This window comes from Mandrillus leucophaeus, unplaced genomic scaffold (genome assembly GCF_000951045.1).
Source record: "Mandrillus leucophaeus isolate KB7577 unplaced genomic scaffold, Mleu.le_1.0 Scaffold239, whole genome shotgun sequence".
Taxonomy (NCBI): Eukaryota; Metazoa; Chordata; class Mammalia; order Primates; family Cercopithecidae; genus Mandrillus; species Mandrillus leucophaeus.
The window spans coordinates 3491902-3507061 of record NW_012102465.1 but is presented as its reverse complement, the minus strand read 5'-3'; the positions used below and the strand labels follow the sequence as shown (position 1 = coordinate 3507061).

The window sequence follows — 15160 nt, the reverse complement described above, 5'->3', positions numbered from 1 at the left end:
AGCATTTTCAATGTGGTTTGAAAGTTCTTTCCAATAAATATGCTTTTCTTTCAATAAAAGATGCCCAGTTGATCCCAAAATTACAACAGCCTATTTGAGAATCTATGTAAAATATTATTATTATCTTTCATAACTTCTAAATGTTGTGTGTTGCTATTAATATATCTTTATTTCATGAAAGATAAATTTCTGTTTTGCCTGCATAAGAAGAATCACATACAAAAAAAATTTGGAAGAAAAGATAAAAATCAAATTGTGATTAAAATTTAAGGAATTTACAAGCTTGTATTAAGAATATAAAATTACTCTAATATTTACATATTTAGAATTGATTAAATACTGCAATGCCTAAACTTACATGATAAATACAGTTATATGAATGCCTACAGCTATGGTATTTATGATTGCACATTGAAAGAGAAAAATGTTGAATGTTGAATAATTTTTAAAATACGGTATTTCATACTTGAATAATTGAGCCTTATGGAATAAAAATACTTTTAATTAAAATCTTCTATAGGTAAGATTTTCTTTCTTGGACAATTGAGTGTCATCTAAAACTCCCCTTCTAATTTAAAAAATAAGTAAATATGACAATGCATTCATGGAAATCGAAAAGAAATAGAGTTTAGTTTATACTAATGATCAAGTGACAATAATATAGAGGTTTCACAAAATAAGAGGACTTCCAAACACCACAATTAAAGAAAAGTTTTACTATTTATGTGAGAAGTAGCACAGTCCAAGTTCTCATTAATAGAGGGTTAATGGAACTTGAATGGAGGAACAATAGTTTAAAACAAAGACAAATATAGTGACATAATATTGAAGTGAATTTGTGGGGGAAGAGTTAAAAACTAACTAACATTTTTTTAATCAGAGAAGAGATAGTAATAAACTATTCAAGTAAGAGATTTCTATTATAGGTAGACTAGGAAGAAAAATATGTTTTATTTTAAATAGGAGTGGGCATATTCAATACAGGAGCTCAGAGGGAGAACATATTTTATGTATTAAAGGCTTTCTGTTTAAATCACATTTTCAGTACTTTTGAATTGATATAGAACTATGTTTTTTAGCATACTATTCTCAGTCTCTACTTAATCCTATTTAAAATTATAATATCTAAAACATTCAGACAGCTAGCATATAATATAACTTAAAGATGGTTATATTTGGGATAGCACAGTAGTGTGTGTCTATGTACCTACTCCATCAATTATGGAACATACTATAAGAAATAGCTAATGGCATTCAATGAACCCTCTTAATAGTCTGCAGTTAATTTTCATGGTATTTAATAAAGGACAGAGATTAAATAGAAAGGTTATGAGTAAAATATTCAGTCTTTGGAAACCCACAGATTCCTTAAAATATTAATTATAGGTGAATCAATAATAGTTACTGAGTACTCAGTAAATATATGAGTTATTCAGAAACTGAGCTGCATGGAGACTTACTTTTGACTTTCGTATAATACACAAAATTTTCGATCTTGAATCAGTTTTAATATAGACACCGCTAAAATGAAATAGTAGCATGGAACAATGTAAAAAGCATCATTACCATTTCATGATAGGGCATGTATTTTGGCATGTCAGAATTACGATTTTGCAGCCATTTAAGTTATCTTAGTGCATATATATTTTTTAATTTAAATTTCTACATTATGATTTCAAGATTTACTTCTCAATTGAATGAATGCTGTCTATGTAGAATGTTATTTTAAAATATTGCAATCAGAAAAAGCAAGCCTAAATTAGGAAAGTTTTAAAAGAATAATATACAAAGGCATATTTTTTATAATAAAACTTTTCCTTAAACTTATTATAAAATCAAACTTTCAATTTTCTTAATCACTGTATTTCCTCTGTGTTATATAGATAAAAATTCCATCCCTCTTTTGAGTCCCTTTTCCTGCAGCAAATAGAAGTAAGTTGTACCTCATAAAACACATCTTTTCCATTTTACTACAGCAATGCTACTTTTCAGTGTCGAAAACACACAATGCTTGAAAACCACAATTACAATCTTAAAAATACTATAAAAGTCAATTAAAGACCAATGAGTAGCATACTGAAATTTATAAGTAAGTACACAAATTGACTGGTAGCTTTGTGCCATTGTCTTATAGTATAAAACAACCCTATTTAAAGATACCAGCTCCATGAAATCATATTGCACAAAACAAATGAAATATCATTTAATATTTGGGGTAGGAGATCTATTTTTTGCTCCAGTTTCTATATATAAATATAAAATATATGCTACTTTATTTCTGTTTAGAAAAATAATAAAAGCCATTTGACCAGAAGATTCCATGAATCTAATAGAAAAGATCACAGGAATCGAAGAGGATTGTTTTTTGAATTTCTGCCATGCCATTGGCCTTAACTAATTGTAGAAAGGAATCAGAGCCATAGAATCATGTGGATGAAAAACTCTACAAGAAAAAGGGTCAACCTAGAGATAAAGAAGCTTCACAATATCTGATTTTCAATAAAATAGTCCTCTAAAGTACACAAACTGTTAGAAATTGAAATTGGGAACTGGATAAAATGTTTTTGCAAATTTAAAAGTGACATTGGTTTAAACTGGTCAAGATTCAAGTTACTATGCCTAAACACCTATTTTTAATAAAATATATGAAAATAAATTTTTCTATGAACATCTATTTTTGAACTCTAAGATTTAGTGTTTTATGAAGGCTAATATTTTCTATTATGATACATGTTAATGCATTGCATAGTTTTAAAGGCATATTTGCATGTATGTTTCCATCTCATTAACTACTTTAGAAATGATGATTATGGTAGATTTTCTACAGTGGACTTTGTCTAAAATATTGATTTTAAGTTACTTTCCGAAGGATTTTTATTACAGTGATAGTGCAGTATTCAAATCACATCAAGCTGTTGCAGTTTTCAAGAGAAATCTTATTGACAGAACTGCTTCAGAGAGGTTTCTGGTTTTCAAAATATAAATTAATTTTTGAGTTTTGTATTCCAAAAAAAACAATATATGATTTAATGCCATTTTGAGTTCTAAATATAAGCTTCCTAAAGTCATCATATTAAATTTTCAAAGTGCTTAGGACTGAAGACTACTAAAGGGGAAAGCATTAAAAAAAAAAAAAAAAAAAAAAACACAGATAAATGGAAGAATGTAACTGTGGCAATGCATACTATTCCCTGAAAAGTAGCTGATACACCACTGAGAATGAAATGAATTATTTACATAAGTAGTCTGAGGATAAAGTACACTAAGCTCACATAGTATTACAGAACACTGTAAAAGCTACATTTTCATTAGTATTCCATCTTCATAATAATCTTGTTCGAAAGAGTTTTTCAAGTTAATGCATCAAATATTATATCCTACGTATTGAAAATTATTTATGTTAACACAGTTGGTACATAAAACTCCTAACAAGGTTAATTAAACCAGCTGTAAAAAACACACTGCATACGAAGGTGAGTTTCGATTGAGGAAGAGCCTACATGCAACTGAAGATTTTCTGCAGTGATTTGCAGAACAACTTCAGATAGTATATCCAATTGCTGAAGCACTTGATCAAAGCAAAATATTGCATCTGTTACATACTACCTTTTAGAAATCATAATATTCATTGTTCTGAACATTATACTATAAAATCAACTAACTTTAATACTGTAATTTAGTTATGATCACATTATTGTCTAGGCAACAGAATGACCATTTTTTTCCAATACAAATTCCCATTTCTAAACGCTATTTTTCTACCATAAAACGCAGTTGTGTACAACAAAATCATTGTATATATCAAAAGAGGCAGAGGTATTCCATAAATATACCTTGATAGGGAGCACTAAATCCACGATATCGATGATTGCTGTCTGTAACAAAATGCAGTCTGAGCCAGTTTTTGTTGCTGATAATTGGTGGTGGTATATTCATTCCAGATAACCTGAATTACAAAAGACAACAACAAAAATTTTAAAAAGCTTTTCAGCAGTAAACATTTTCACAAAATTGGGACCAAACAAATGTCTACCTATATTCATGACTTTGCACTGTCAACTTTTTAAGCACAAATGAAATAGTTCTTTTATACATAGAAAAGTCGATTATAGAATAGTGCAATTCCAAACACATGCTGTTCCAATCAGATTGCGTATATTAATACAATCAACTGTAAAACCTTAAGTGCACATGATTTTTGATTCAGCCAAATGTATTTACTGCACCAATAATATTATTTATGGTATTGTTTATTAGTATTATATATTGTTTATCATTTATTAATGTTATATTGTTTATTATTTATATCTTATTTATTATTTATTAATACATATTGTATTGTTTATTATTGTTAATAATAAACATAACAGATACTGAGCTGATAGTGCTAGTCACTGTGCTTCCCATGTATGTATTGATACAATAAAGTTACAAAATCAAAAGACCTCAAATAAATTGATACACTTATTTCCAGGGTGAGATTGTACAGTTTTTTCTTATACTCCCTCCTATCCACTTAATGTTTTTTTTCAGTATTTCTCACTGGATGGCAAATTTCACAATTTATTTTCATAGAACAAGTATTGTTTTTGTGTAATTTCATAATCTTATAAATGTTCATGACTAGCGTTCATTATAATATATAATTCTATAATGTATTAGAGGCCTGCTCCAATGGAGAGGCAGAAAACAGATTGTATATATCCAAATAAATATAGTTGGATATGTAGTCTTCACATATTTGGCTGTAAGAATACCATTTATAATATACTCAAAACAAGTATCTTGAAGCAAAATGTGGGAACTATCCTCCAGATATTGGTCATGATTAATATATAAACTACCTCTTGCTTTATAATTTTTTGAAGATTTCCAGCAAAGCAGTTTTTCTGACATCATGAAATAGAAAAATACTGCTGTATTATATTTCCACCATATATCTAACCATTTAAATTTTAAGTGTTTGTTATAAAGCCAAAGTAAAAGAGTCTCCAAAGCAAGGCTATTACATAGTTAGGAAGAGTTTCAGATTAAGGTTTCTTAATAACAAGTTCTTAATAATAAGGGTTTCAGATTAAGAGTTTCAGATTAAGGTTTCTTAATAGCAAGCATATCTTTCCTATTCTTCAAAGTTCACACTTTTCTTCTTCAGAAGGCAAAATAAATAGCTGATTTATTATACTATGTTTGTGGGGTGGGAATGTCAGGAGGAATTACAAACATTCTCTCACCTCTTGGCAATTAGTCATGCTAGGGGAACAGTAGAAGGAGGATAGAAAATGTGTCCTGTGTATGTAATCAGTGTTAAGGTGTAGGTAGAGGTATGCAAGGAACCTCTAACCAATACTTTTCATCTTTATCCCTGAAAACCCAACTTTCCTAAGATGTGCGGGAGCTAGCCATCACTTTTAGTGGATGACCACTTGCCCATTAAAATATAAAATCACCTTTATTGTATTATTGTGCCTACTGGTGTATAGAATGTTGAATTCCAAAATGAAAACATCCAGATATAGGCCATACAGTTCTCATTTGTATTCTTGGTTTGCAGTGCATTTTCTGTAATGTTTCCCTATAAATCTTTTTTCTCTTTTCATAGGGATGAATCTGTTTATTTGTTGAACTGACTGATTTTTTTTCCAATATGAATTTAGTTAATAAAAATATATAATATAATTGTATAATTTTAGACTCAAGTTTTAAAAGCTGATTTCATTACTTTCAGAAAATATACAAGTTATGTTTACTCTTGTTGATTAATATAGTAATTCAGTGAAAAACGATTTGGATTTGTTTCAATTATATTTTCAATTGAGTAGCATAGTTCATGCCAGATTTTGATTTACAGTTTGGTTTCGTTCAATTCCCTCTTTCAATGAACATGAACATCCATTGGGGTAAGTTTAAATTATTGTTGACAGGCTGGACACATTTCCAGATATAATGAGACTACAATACATAGAGGTGTGTAATACACAGAAGCAGAATTTGGAGATAGACTCCCTAAAAGACCCAGTAAATGAGAATCAACTACACAAGGACATTAAGAAATGTGAGAAAGGAAAAAAGGCAAAATGGACAATAAAAATAATAAACTTTCTGTCTTTTCCAGGGACATGAAAGGTAATTTCAGTAGTAGAGTATGGTAAAGGCAAGTAATAGCTACTGTGTAACTGCAGTTTGCAGCTTGAATTTATTTTCAGTAATCTAAGAGGGTGGACCTGAAGAAAGCAGAGCTGCAGTAGTGAGAAGCAGAATGTGCATGAGGTGGAGCAAATAATGATAATCTAACAAGTGTGAAAGTAAGAAATATTCCTGATGGCCTCAATGCTTCAGCATATGAGGCAGGACCTTAGATAAGCCAAGAAGCTGAACTAGAAAGCACTTGCACCACAGCATCCCTCTGCCACCAGAGAGAAATACATAGTCGTTGGTTATAGAGGAGTCACATGGGCTTTGAAAATCATAGTCACTGAATAATGTTCATTATTTAAACCCATTCTAAACAATATGGCTTGGTTTATGGCTTATGGAGAAATCTCACAAATAAATCTATATATCTCTGTCCTTACTTCACATGTTATCAGGAAAATCAGGAAATGGGGGATTGAGAATATATGCCACTTGGAAAGATTCCATTAAACTACTTAATTTAGATAATTATTTTTTTAAATACTAAAGGAGATATTCTAAAATATAACTTATTGTTATCCTTGTGTCAAATTACTGTGGTTATTTGAGAGTAAGCACATTCTAGCATAAAGTCAATGAGAATAATCCTTTAATAAGAAAGAGATTGTATGTATTTATTCAACAATTATTTACCAAACGTTAACTGTATGACAAATGCCAATGGTAAAGGTTGGAAATATGATAGTAAGCGAGAGAAAAATTATGGTTTTACACAGTAAAAATAAAACACACAAACAAATAAATAAATAATATATATTTCAGGTAGTGGCAAATAACATATAACAACAATAACAAAAAAAAAAAACCAGTAACATGATAAAGAATTTCTAGAAATAAAGTTTCCTTTGTTTTAATATATTTTCCATTTCACCCTAAAAACATCCATACTCATAATTATATGACTTAAACCATCAAACTGGATTTTAGGATAATTATATCAAGAAAAATATGGTAATGACAAATGTCATAAATTTGTTCCTCACTACTATAGTTATTTGTACTAGAAAATTAGACATATCTCTTGAGTAATAAATAAATTGTAATGGAATTTTAAAAAATTATTAATGAGATCAAATTTCATTGCATGTTTAATGAGGAAAGAAATACTGACAATAATAGAGTAACTTGACATAATATTTGTAAAAAAATTTTAGTTCTCCAATTTACTGCAGAAATAATGATTAAATCATAAATTGATATTTCAAATCCTATATAATAGTTTCCATTGTAATTAATCCTTTAGAGAATATAATTATAATCCTTACAACATGATTTTAAGAATTAGTTAAACATAAGAAAGTTGAGAGACCCACAGCTTTTTTGATATAGTTCATAAAAGTATTTTGAGCTTATTCTTTTGGTTTAAAACTCTCCTGTCAGGTACTCATTTCAGCCATCTCTGGTTTTCAAACTTTCTCAAATTTTGTAGTTTCATCAACAGCTATCATTTTTTATTGCTCTGACATCTGTTTAAAAAAAATCTTTCCAATTCCCTAAAATCATCCAAATGTAATGACCTATCTACATTATGCATAGGTGGAGTCAAATCTTAAACTCAGGATTTTTCACATCATTACCTCCATGACTTCGTATCTCTCTTTTCCACAATTCTTCCACTTTCCTCTAACTTTACTTGTCTCTGTCTCCCTCTCTCAAGCGTGCTCTCGTGCTTTCTAACCCTCTTGCTTTTAAAACAGTTTTGACCTCCTTCCTTCTCTAGCACTGAGATAAGATGTATCCATCATAAATCTTCATGAATGTTCTTTATGACCTTGTTAGATTATGGCCCTATGCTGAGCCGCTATTAGTTGCTCAAATTTATTCTTTCATCTTATCCCTGGACCTTTGCATATACTTCACTTTGAGGCTGAAATAAATATCCTTTTTAAAATTTATTTACTCTAAATCTTTATCAGGGAAACCAGACAAAGTTCCATGGTTAAGAGAGGTGCCTAATCTCCTTCTCTGTCCTCACAGACCACCTGTGCATGTTCTTATCATATCTTAATTTTTTATGTTTAATAGACACATAATAAATTGCACACACTTATGGGGTACAATGTGATGTTTCAGTACATATATACCTTGTGTAATGATCAAATCAGAGTAATTAGCATATCCACCACCTCAAACATTTATGATTTCTTTGTAGTAATAAATTCAAAATCCTCTCTTCTAGGTATTTTGAGATATACAATATCATTTTGTTGACTATAGTTACTCTACAGTGCAGTAGGACACTGGTACTTATTCTGCCTTTCTAGCTATAAATTTATACCCATTGATCAACCTCTCCTATCAACCCACCACTTTCCTTAGTCTCTGGTAACCACTGTTCTATTTGCTACTTCTATGAGACCAACACTTTTAGATTCTGAATATGGGTGAGAACATTTGACATTTATCTTTCTGTTTCTGACTTATTTATCTTAACATATTTTCCTTGAAGTTTACCCATGTTGTTCCAAATGACAAAATTTCTTTCTTTCTTAAGGCTGAATAGTATTCCACTGAGTATTGTGTGTGTGTGTGTGTGTGTGTAATCATATTTTCTTAATCCGTTCATACATCATTGGACACTTAGAATCCATTACTTGACTATTGTGAATGGTGAAGCAATAAAAATGGGAGTTCAGATATTTCTTCAACATATTAACTTCACTTCCTTTGGATAGTTACCTGGTAGTAGCACTGCTGGATCATATGGTAGTACTATTTTTTAATTTTTTGAGGAACATACATACTATTTTCAATAATGGTTCTATTAATATATATTCTCACCAACACTGTAGAAGGGTACCTTTTTCTCCACATCTTTGCTAACACCTCTTTTGTCTTTTTGATAATAGCCATTCTGACTAAAGTGAAGTGCTATCTCATTGTGGTATTGATTTACATTTTCTGGACAATTAGTGATGTTGAACATTTTTTTCATACGCCTGTTGGCCACTTGTCTTCTTTTGAAAGTTATCTGTTCTGGTCCATTGCCAATTTTTTCATCAGTAGTAAAGTCAGAGCCTTTAGTGTATCTGTCACTGGAGTTATGTACATTGTACCTATAAAGTAATTTCTCATCATCCACCCTTCTGCCATCCCCTGACCCTTCCAAGCATCTATTGTCTATCATTCCACACTTTACCTCCATGTGTAAACATTATTTAGCTTCCATTTATTACTGAGACGTGGTGTTTGTCTTTCTGTCTCTGAGTTGTTTCACTTGAGATAACTGTCTCCAGTTCCCTCCATGTTCCTGAAAAATATATTTCTTTTTTTAAGGATGAAATGTCTAGATCTTTTTCAGACACTTCATTTTTTTCCTTTCTTTGGTGTCTGCTACTGAAGTGTTTTGTGTTCCTTTGGAAAACTCACATTTATTTGCTTTTTCACGTTTCTTCTTTCTTTATGTGTATATCTGTGCATATGGTAGAAGAGTCACATTTCTGATTTTATGTGGTAGTTTTGGTAAAGTGAAACATTTTCATGTATATGGGTCTTAGGGTGTGGCTTGGCAGGGTGTTTTGGCTTTGATTCTGGGTGGAAGCAGTAGTGTGGTTTATGTGCAGTTTCTTCAGCTGTAATTCGCATCACCAATGTCTATGAGCGCGTCAGTGCTCTGGACTGCAAAAATTTGTGGTAATAAAGGCCACCATGATAGTTTCAGGCTGGGCATATTTGAGTGTGATAGGTTGGCTGGCACTAGGGTGGGCTTGCTGGAGTCCTGGGCCTCCACTAGGCCAGCCATATTGGTCCAGGAGCATGCAGATGCAGTGAATTATCTAGGGTGGGACTACCATGCAGTGGGACCACCACAAGGCTAACCGGTGGTCCAGGCAAATGCTCATATACATGAGTTGGCTGGTTCTGGAGTGGGTTGGCAGGAGAGTGGAGCCACCACTGGGATGAATGTTGAGTTGTCAGGGACACATGGGCGTGATAGGTAAACCAGCTCTGTGGTGATTTTGGGGAGTCAGGACAAGCCTAAGGTCAGCTTTCCCACTCTGTATGACTGCCTGTTCCATTGGAGCAGGGCACAGCATAGTCTCAGACACTGGAGTCACAGCTGTTCTGCTGAACCTAGGCTCTAAGTAGTCAGATTTTTGTTACTGTGGCCATCTGTTTGAGTGGAGTGGAATGTCAGCAGAGCATCACGATGGATAAACAATGACTACTGGCTCCCATAATAGGATGCACTACAGCTATGGGTCTGATACCATCAAGATAGTGATGTGCTATAGCACCCTGGGTCACAGGGGTAGGGGGGTGCACACAGGCTCCTCACTTTGGAGCAATGCAGCCATGTTAACTCCAGGAAACTCACCAAACTATATTCAGAGACAGTGAGGACTGTGGGCCTTTCTTGCAGCAAGAGCTGTAAATGCGTATGTTGGGAATGGGGACTGCTGGTGGCCTCCAGTTTAACTTTTTCTCACAAAGACAAGTCTCTCCCGTCCCCAAGCTCATCCCAGCAGGGTGAAGAGAGTGGCAGAGATAGGTGCTTCACTTCCTCTCTAAACTTCCATTCTGGGTTTCTGTGCTTCACAGATATTTCACCACCTCCTTGTGGTGAAGTATCCAGCATACTTCTTCAGTCACTCTAGTTGTAATATAGTTCTCTGTTCATTGTTTTGGTCCTTTGTTTTTGGTTGGATAAGTACCAGGCATCTCTAGGAAACCATCTTGCTATGACCACAAAATTCATGATTAGCCATTTATTACTTTACATAGTGATACATTTTCTGTTTCCTATTATTTTACATTTTCTTTAACAGGGCTGTTAAATCCCTGGTATTTAGCATAATGATTGATGCACAGTGAGTGTATAGTGTCTTTTATATGTCAAAAAAATAAATGAAGAGAAGTTATTTGGGCACATGCCCTTTCAGTCCCTTTGTATTTTTATACTCTTTATAACTTATGTCAATAATTCAATTTTATACTATTATTAAATGTTTTAGTTCTTTTCTTATTCAAGACCCATCTAAAATTCTATCTCCTTCATATGTCGTCTTCAATTTGCCTGACTAAAAGTTGTATTTTTTGTGTTCTGAATATGAAAAGCACTTGGTATAACTCTTCCTATGGCATGTCTCACTGCTTTCATCTTGTTTATATAATCTATATTCTAAATTATAAGAAGTTGAAAAGATCCACATGGTACGTATCAAATCCATAAGCACATTTCAAACTGAAGATAATGAATTATGTTAATTAAGTACTATCCTATTACAAAATTTCTCAAAGTGTGCTCTGAACATTAGCAATCAAAAATGCCTTGGGGATGGCGGAAATTACACTGTCCAATAATTACTCTGAATTGCTCTTTTGTAACCATATACTCTTCCTGTAGTTTTAAAATGTCTTCATTCAGAATTTCTTAAAACTGCCCAGCAAACATTCTCCCATTTTCATGCTTTGCCATGATATCAGTAACATGCAATGAAATTTATTCTAAGCCATTGATATTGTTTGTTGCCTCGTGTCTGAACAAGAATGCATTTTACAGTCCCGAGAAAAACTAGTATATTCAAAAATAGTCAAAAAATTAAAAAAAAAAACTTTCTGTTATGTGGTGCGGTGTACTAAAAGTTGAAAAAATATTTTAGGAACTAAATTAATTCACTTATGGATGACGTTAATTTTCCAAAGCGTGAAAGTCATGTATGTGGAGTGTACAGATGTTTACATAGACCAAGTGGTGTTTCCTTGTCATGGATGACTGACTGTGTTATTGATTAGGTAGTCCAGTCAAAAGTCACTGGACATCAGGACACAGATTTCTGCATGGTTTTAAAAATTGCATTACAAATCTAAGTATTGTGTTAGGCAGTCCACTTTTCAGAAGCCAGGTATTATAAAGTATTTACAAAGCAAAGGAGATGATTGGCTATAGTAAGCTTTATTTCCTTTCCTTCTCCCCTTCTACTCTTAACCACACCCTTTAAAACCCACATGCCCTATTCTGTAACTCTATTCTGATTTCCCACTTATCACTTATTTCCAGGATCTATTCTTTAGATGAATTATCTTATTAAAAATGGACATTATAGATTTGGGTTCCTTTTATCTAGAAACATGCTTCAGAAAAATCTATGATAGAATATGTATAGATTCAAACATCAAATTTTAATCAAGATTAAATGCATAGTTTGCATAGTATTACAGACACACCTCATTTCTTTGCACTTTGGTTTATTGTGCTTTGCAGATATCGTGGGGTTTGTTGCTGTTGTTTTACAAACTGAAGGTTTGTGACAATGCCGCATTTGGCAAGTGGCATTTTTCCAATAGCATGCTGTCACTTCAACTCTCTGTGTCACGTTTAATAATTCTCATAGTATGTCGAAGTTTTCATTATTATTTCTGTTATGGTGACCTATAAACAATGAACTTTGATGTTACTATTATAATTGTTTTTGGGGGTCACAAACTGTGCCCATGAAAGATGGTGAACTTAATCAGTAAATGTTGTGTTTGTTCTGACTTCTCTACCAACCAACCATTCTCTTGTCCTTGTCTTTCATTCCATCCTTGAACATCTCTATCCCTGAGACACAACAATACTGAAAGTGTGACAACTAATAAACATACAATGGACTCTAAGTGTTCAAGTGAAAGGAAGAGTCACATGTCTCTCACTTTCAATCAAAAGCTAGAAATTATTAACCTGAGTGAGAAAAGCATGTTGAGAGTCAAGATAGACATCTTATGACAAATTAGCCAAGTTGAAAATGCAAAGGAAAAATTATTGAAGGAAATCACAAGTGCTACTCCAGTGAACACACAAATTATAAGAAAGCAAAACAATCTTTTTTTGCTGATATGAAGAAAGTTTTAGTGGTTTGGTTATAAGATCAAACCAACCACCATATTCCCTTCAGCCAAATTCTAATTCCGAGTAAGACCCTAACTTTATTCAATTCCATGAATACTAAGATAGCTGAAGAAGCTGTAGAATAAAAACTCTGAAGCTTTCAGAGGTTGGTTCATGAGATTTAAGAAAAGAAGACATCTTCATAATATAAGTGCAAGGTGAATCAGCATAAAGTGATACAGAAGTTGCCTCAAGTTATCCAAACGGTCTAGCCAAAATAATTGCTGAAGGTGGCTACACTAAACAACAGATTTTCAGTGCAGAAGAAGTAGCTTTCTACTGGAAGAAAATGTCACGTAGACCTTTCATAGCTAAAGAGAAGTCAATGCCTGGCTTAAGTTTCAAAAGACAGACTGTGTTGGCAGGGGTTAATGAAACTGGCAACTTTAAGTTGAAACTAATGCTCATTTATTATTCAAAAATTCTAGTGTCCTTAAAAATCATTCTAAATCTACACTGCCTGCACTCAAAAATAGTCCAGGACCATATGGATTCACAGCATAGTTCTACCAGACATTCAAAGAAGAATTGGTACAAATTATTTTGACACTATTCCACCAGATACAGAAGGACATCCTTAGTTTTCTATGAAGCCAGCATCACCCTAATATCAAAACCAGGGAAGGACATAACCAAAAAAGAAAACTACAGACTGATATCCTAGATGAACATAGATGCTAAAATCCGAACAAAATACTAGCTAATCAAATCCAACAGCATATCAAAAAGATAATCCACCCTGATCAAGTGGGTTTCATACTAGGGATGCAGGGATGGTTTAACATATGCAAGTCAATAAATGTGATATAGCACATAAACAGAATTAAAAACAAAAATCACATGATCATCTCAATAGATGCAGAAAAGCATTCAACAAGATCCAGCATCCGTTTATGATTAAAACTCAGCAAAATTGGCATACAAGGGACATATCTTAATGTAAAAAAAGCCATCTATGCAACACCCACAGCCAACATATTACTGAATGGAGAAAAGCTGAAAGCATTCCCTCTGAGAACTGGAACAAGACAAGGATGTCCACTCTCATCACTCCTCTTCAACATAGTACTGGAAATCCTAGCCAGAACAATCAGACAAGAGAAAGAAAGAAAGGTCATCCAAATCAGTAAAAAGGAAGTCAAACTGTCACTGCTTGCTGATGATGATGGTTAGCCTTGAAAACCTTAAAGCCTCCTCCACAAAGCTCCTAGAACTGATAAAAAAAAAAAATTAGCAAAGTTTCCGCATACAAGATTAATGTACACAAATCAGTAGCTCTTCTATACACTAACAGCGACCAAGCGGAGAATCAAATCAAGAACTGAACCCCTTTTATAATAGCTGAAAAAAATAAAATAAAATACTTAGGAATATACCAAACCAAGGAATTGAAAGACCTCTCCAAGGAAAACTGCAAAACACTGCTGAAAGAAATCATAGACAATCCAAACAAATGGAAACACATCTCATGCTCATGGATGGGTGTAATCAATATTGTGAAAATGATCATACTGCCAAAAGCAATCTACAAATTCAATGCAATCCCCATCAAATTCCAACATCACTCGTTACAGAATTAGAAAAAACAATTCTAAAATTCATATGGAACCAAAAAAGAGCTGGCATAGTCAAAGTAGGATTAAGCAAAAAGAACAAATCTGGAGGCATCACACGACCGAATTTCAAACTATAGTACAAGGCCATAGTCACCAAAACACTTTGGTACTGGTAAAAATAAATAAATAAATAAGCATGTAGGCCAATGGAACAAAGTAGAGGACCCAGAAATAAACCCAAATACTCACCGATAACTGATCTTTGACAAAGCAAACAAAAGCAGGAAGTGGAGAAAAGGCACCCTTTTCAACAAGTGGTGCTGGGATAATTGGTTAGCCACACGTGGGAGAATAAAACTGGATCCTCATCTCTCACCTTATAAAAAATCAACTCAAGATGTATTAAGGATTTAAACCTAAGACCGAAACTATAAAAATTCTAGAAGATAACATTGGAAAACCCCTTCTAGGCATTGGCTTAGGCAAGGGTTTCATGACCAAGAACCCAAAAGCAAATGCAATAAAGACAAATATAAATAGC

General features: G+C 32.9%; 1 protein-coding gene across 3 annotated transcripts in view; it reads right to left on the bottom strand.

Moving 5' to 3' along the window:
* The window catches only part of CSMD3 (CUB and Sushi multiple domains 3), a 1277440-nt gene that overhangs the window by 792591 nt on the left and 469689 nt on the right, over positions 1–15160 (bottom strand). For all 3 annotated transcript variants that reach the window (XM_011982326.1, XM_011982327.1, XM_011982328.1), the window contains exon 6: positions 3834–3946. In XM_011982326.1, coding sequence (XP_011837716.1) covers positions 3834–3946 — 113 coding nt within the window. The remainder of the gene's footprint in view (positions 1–3833; positions 3947–15160) is intronic.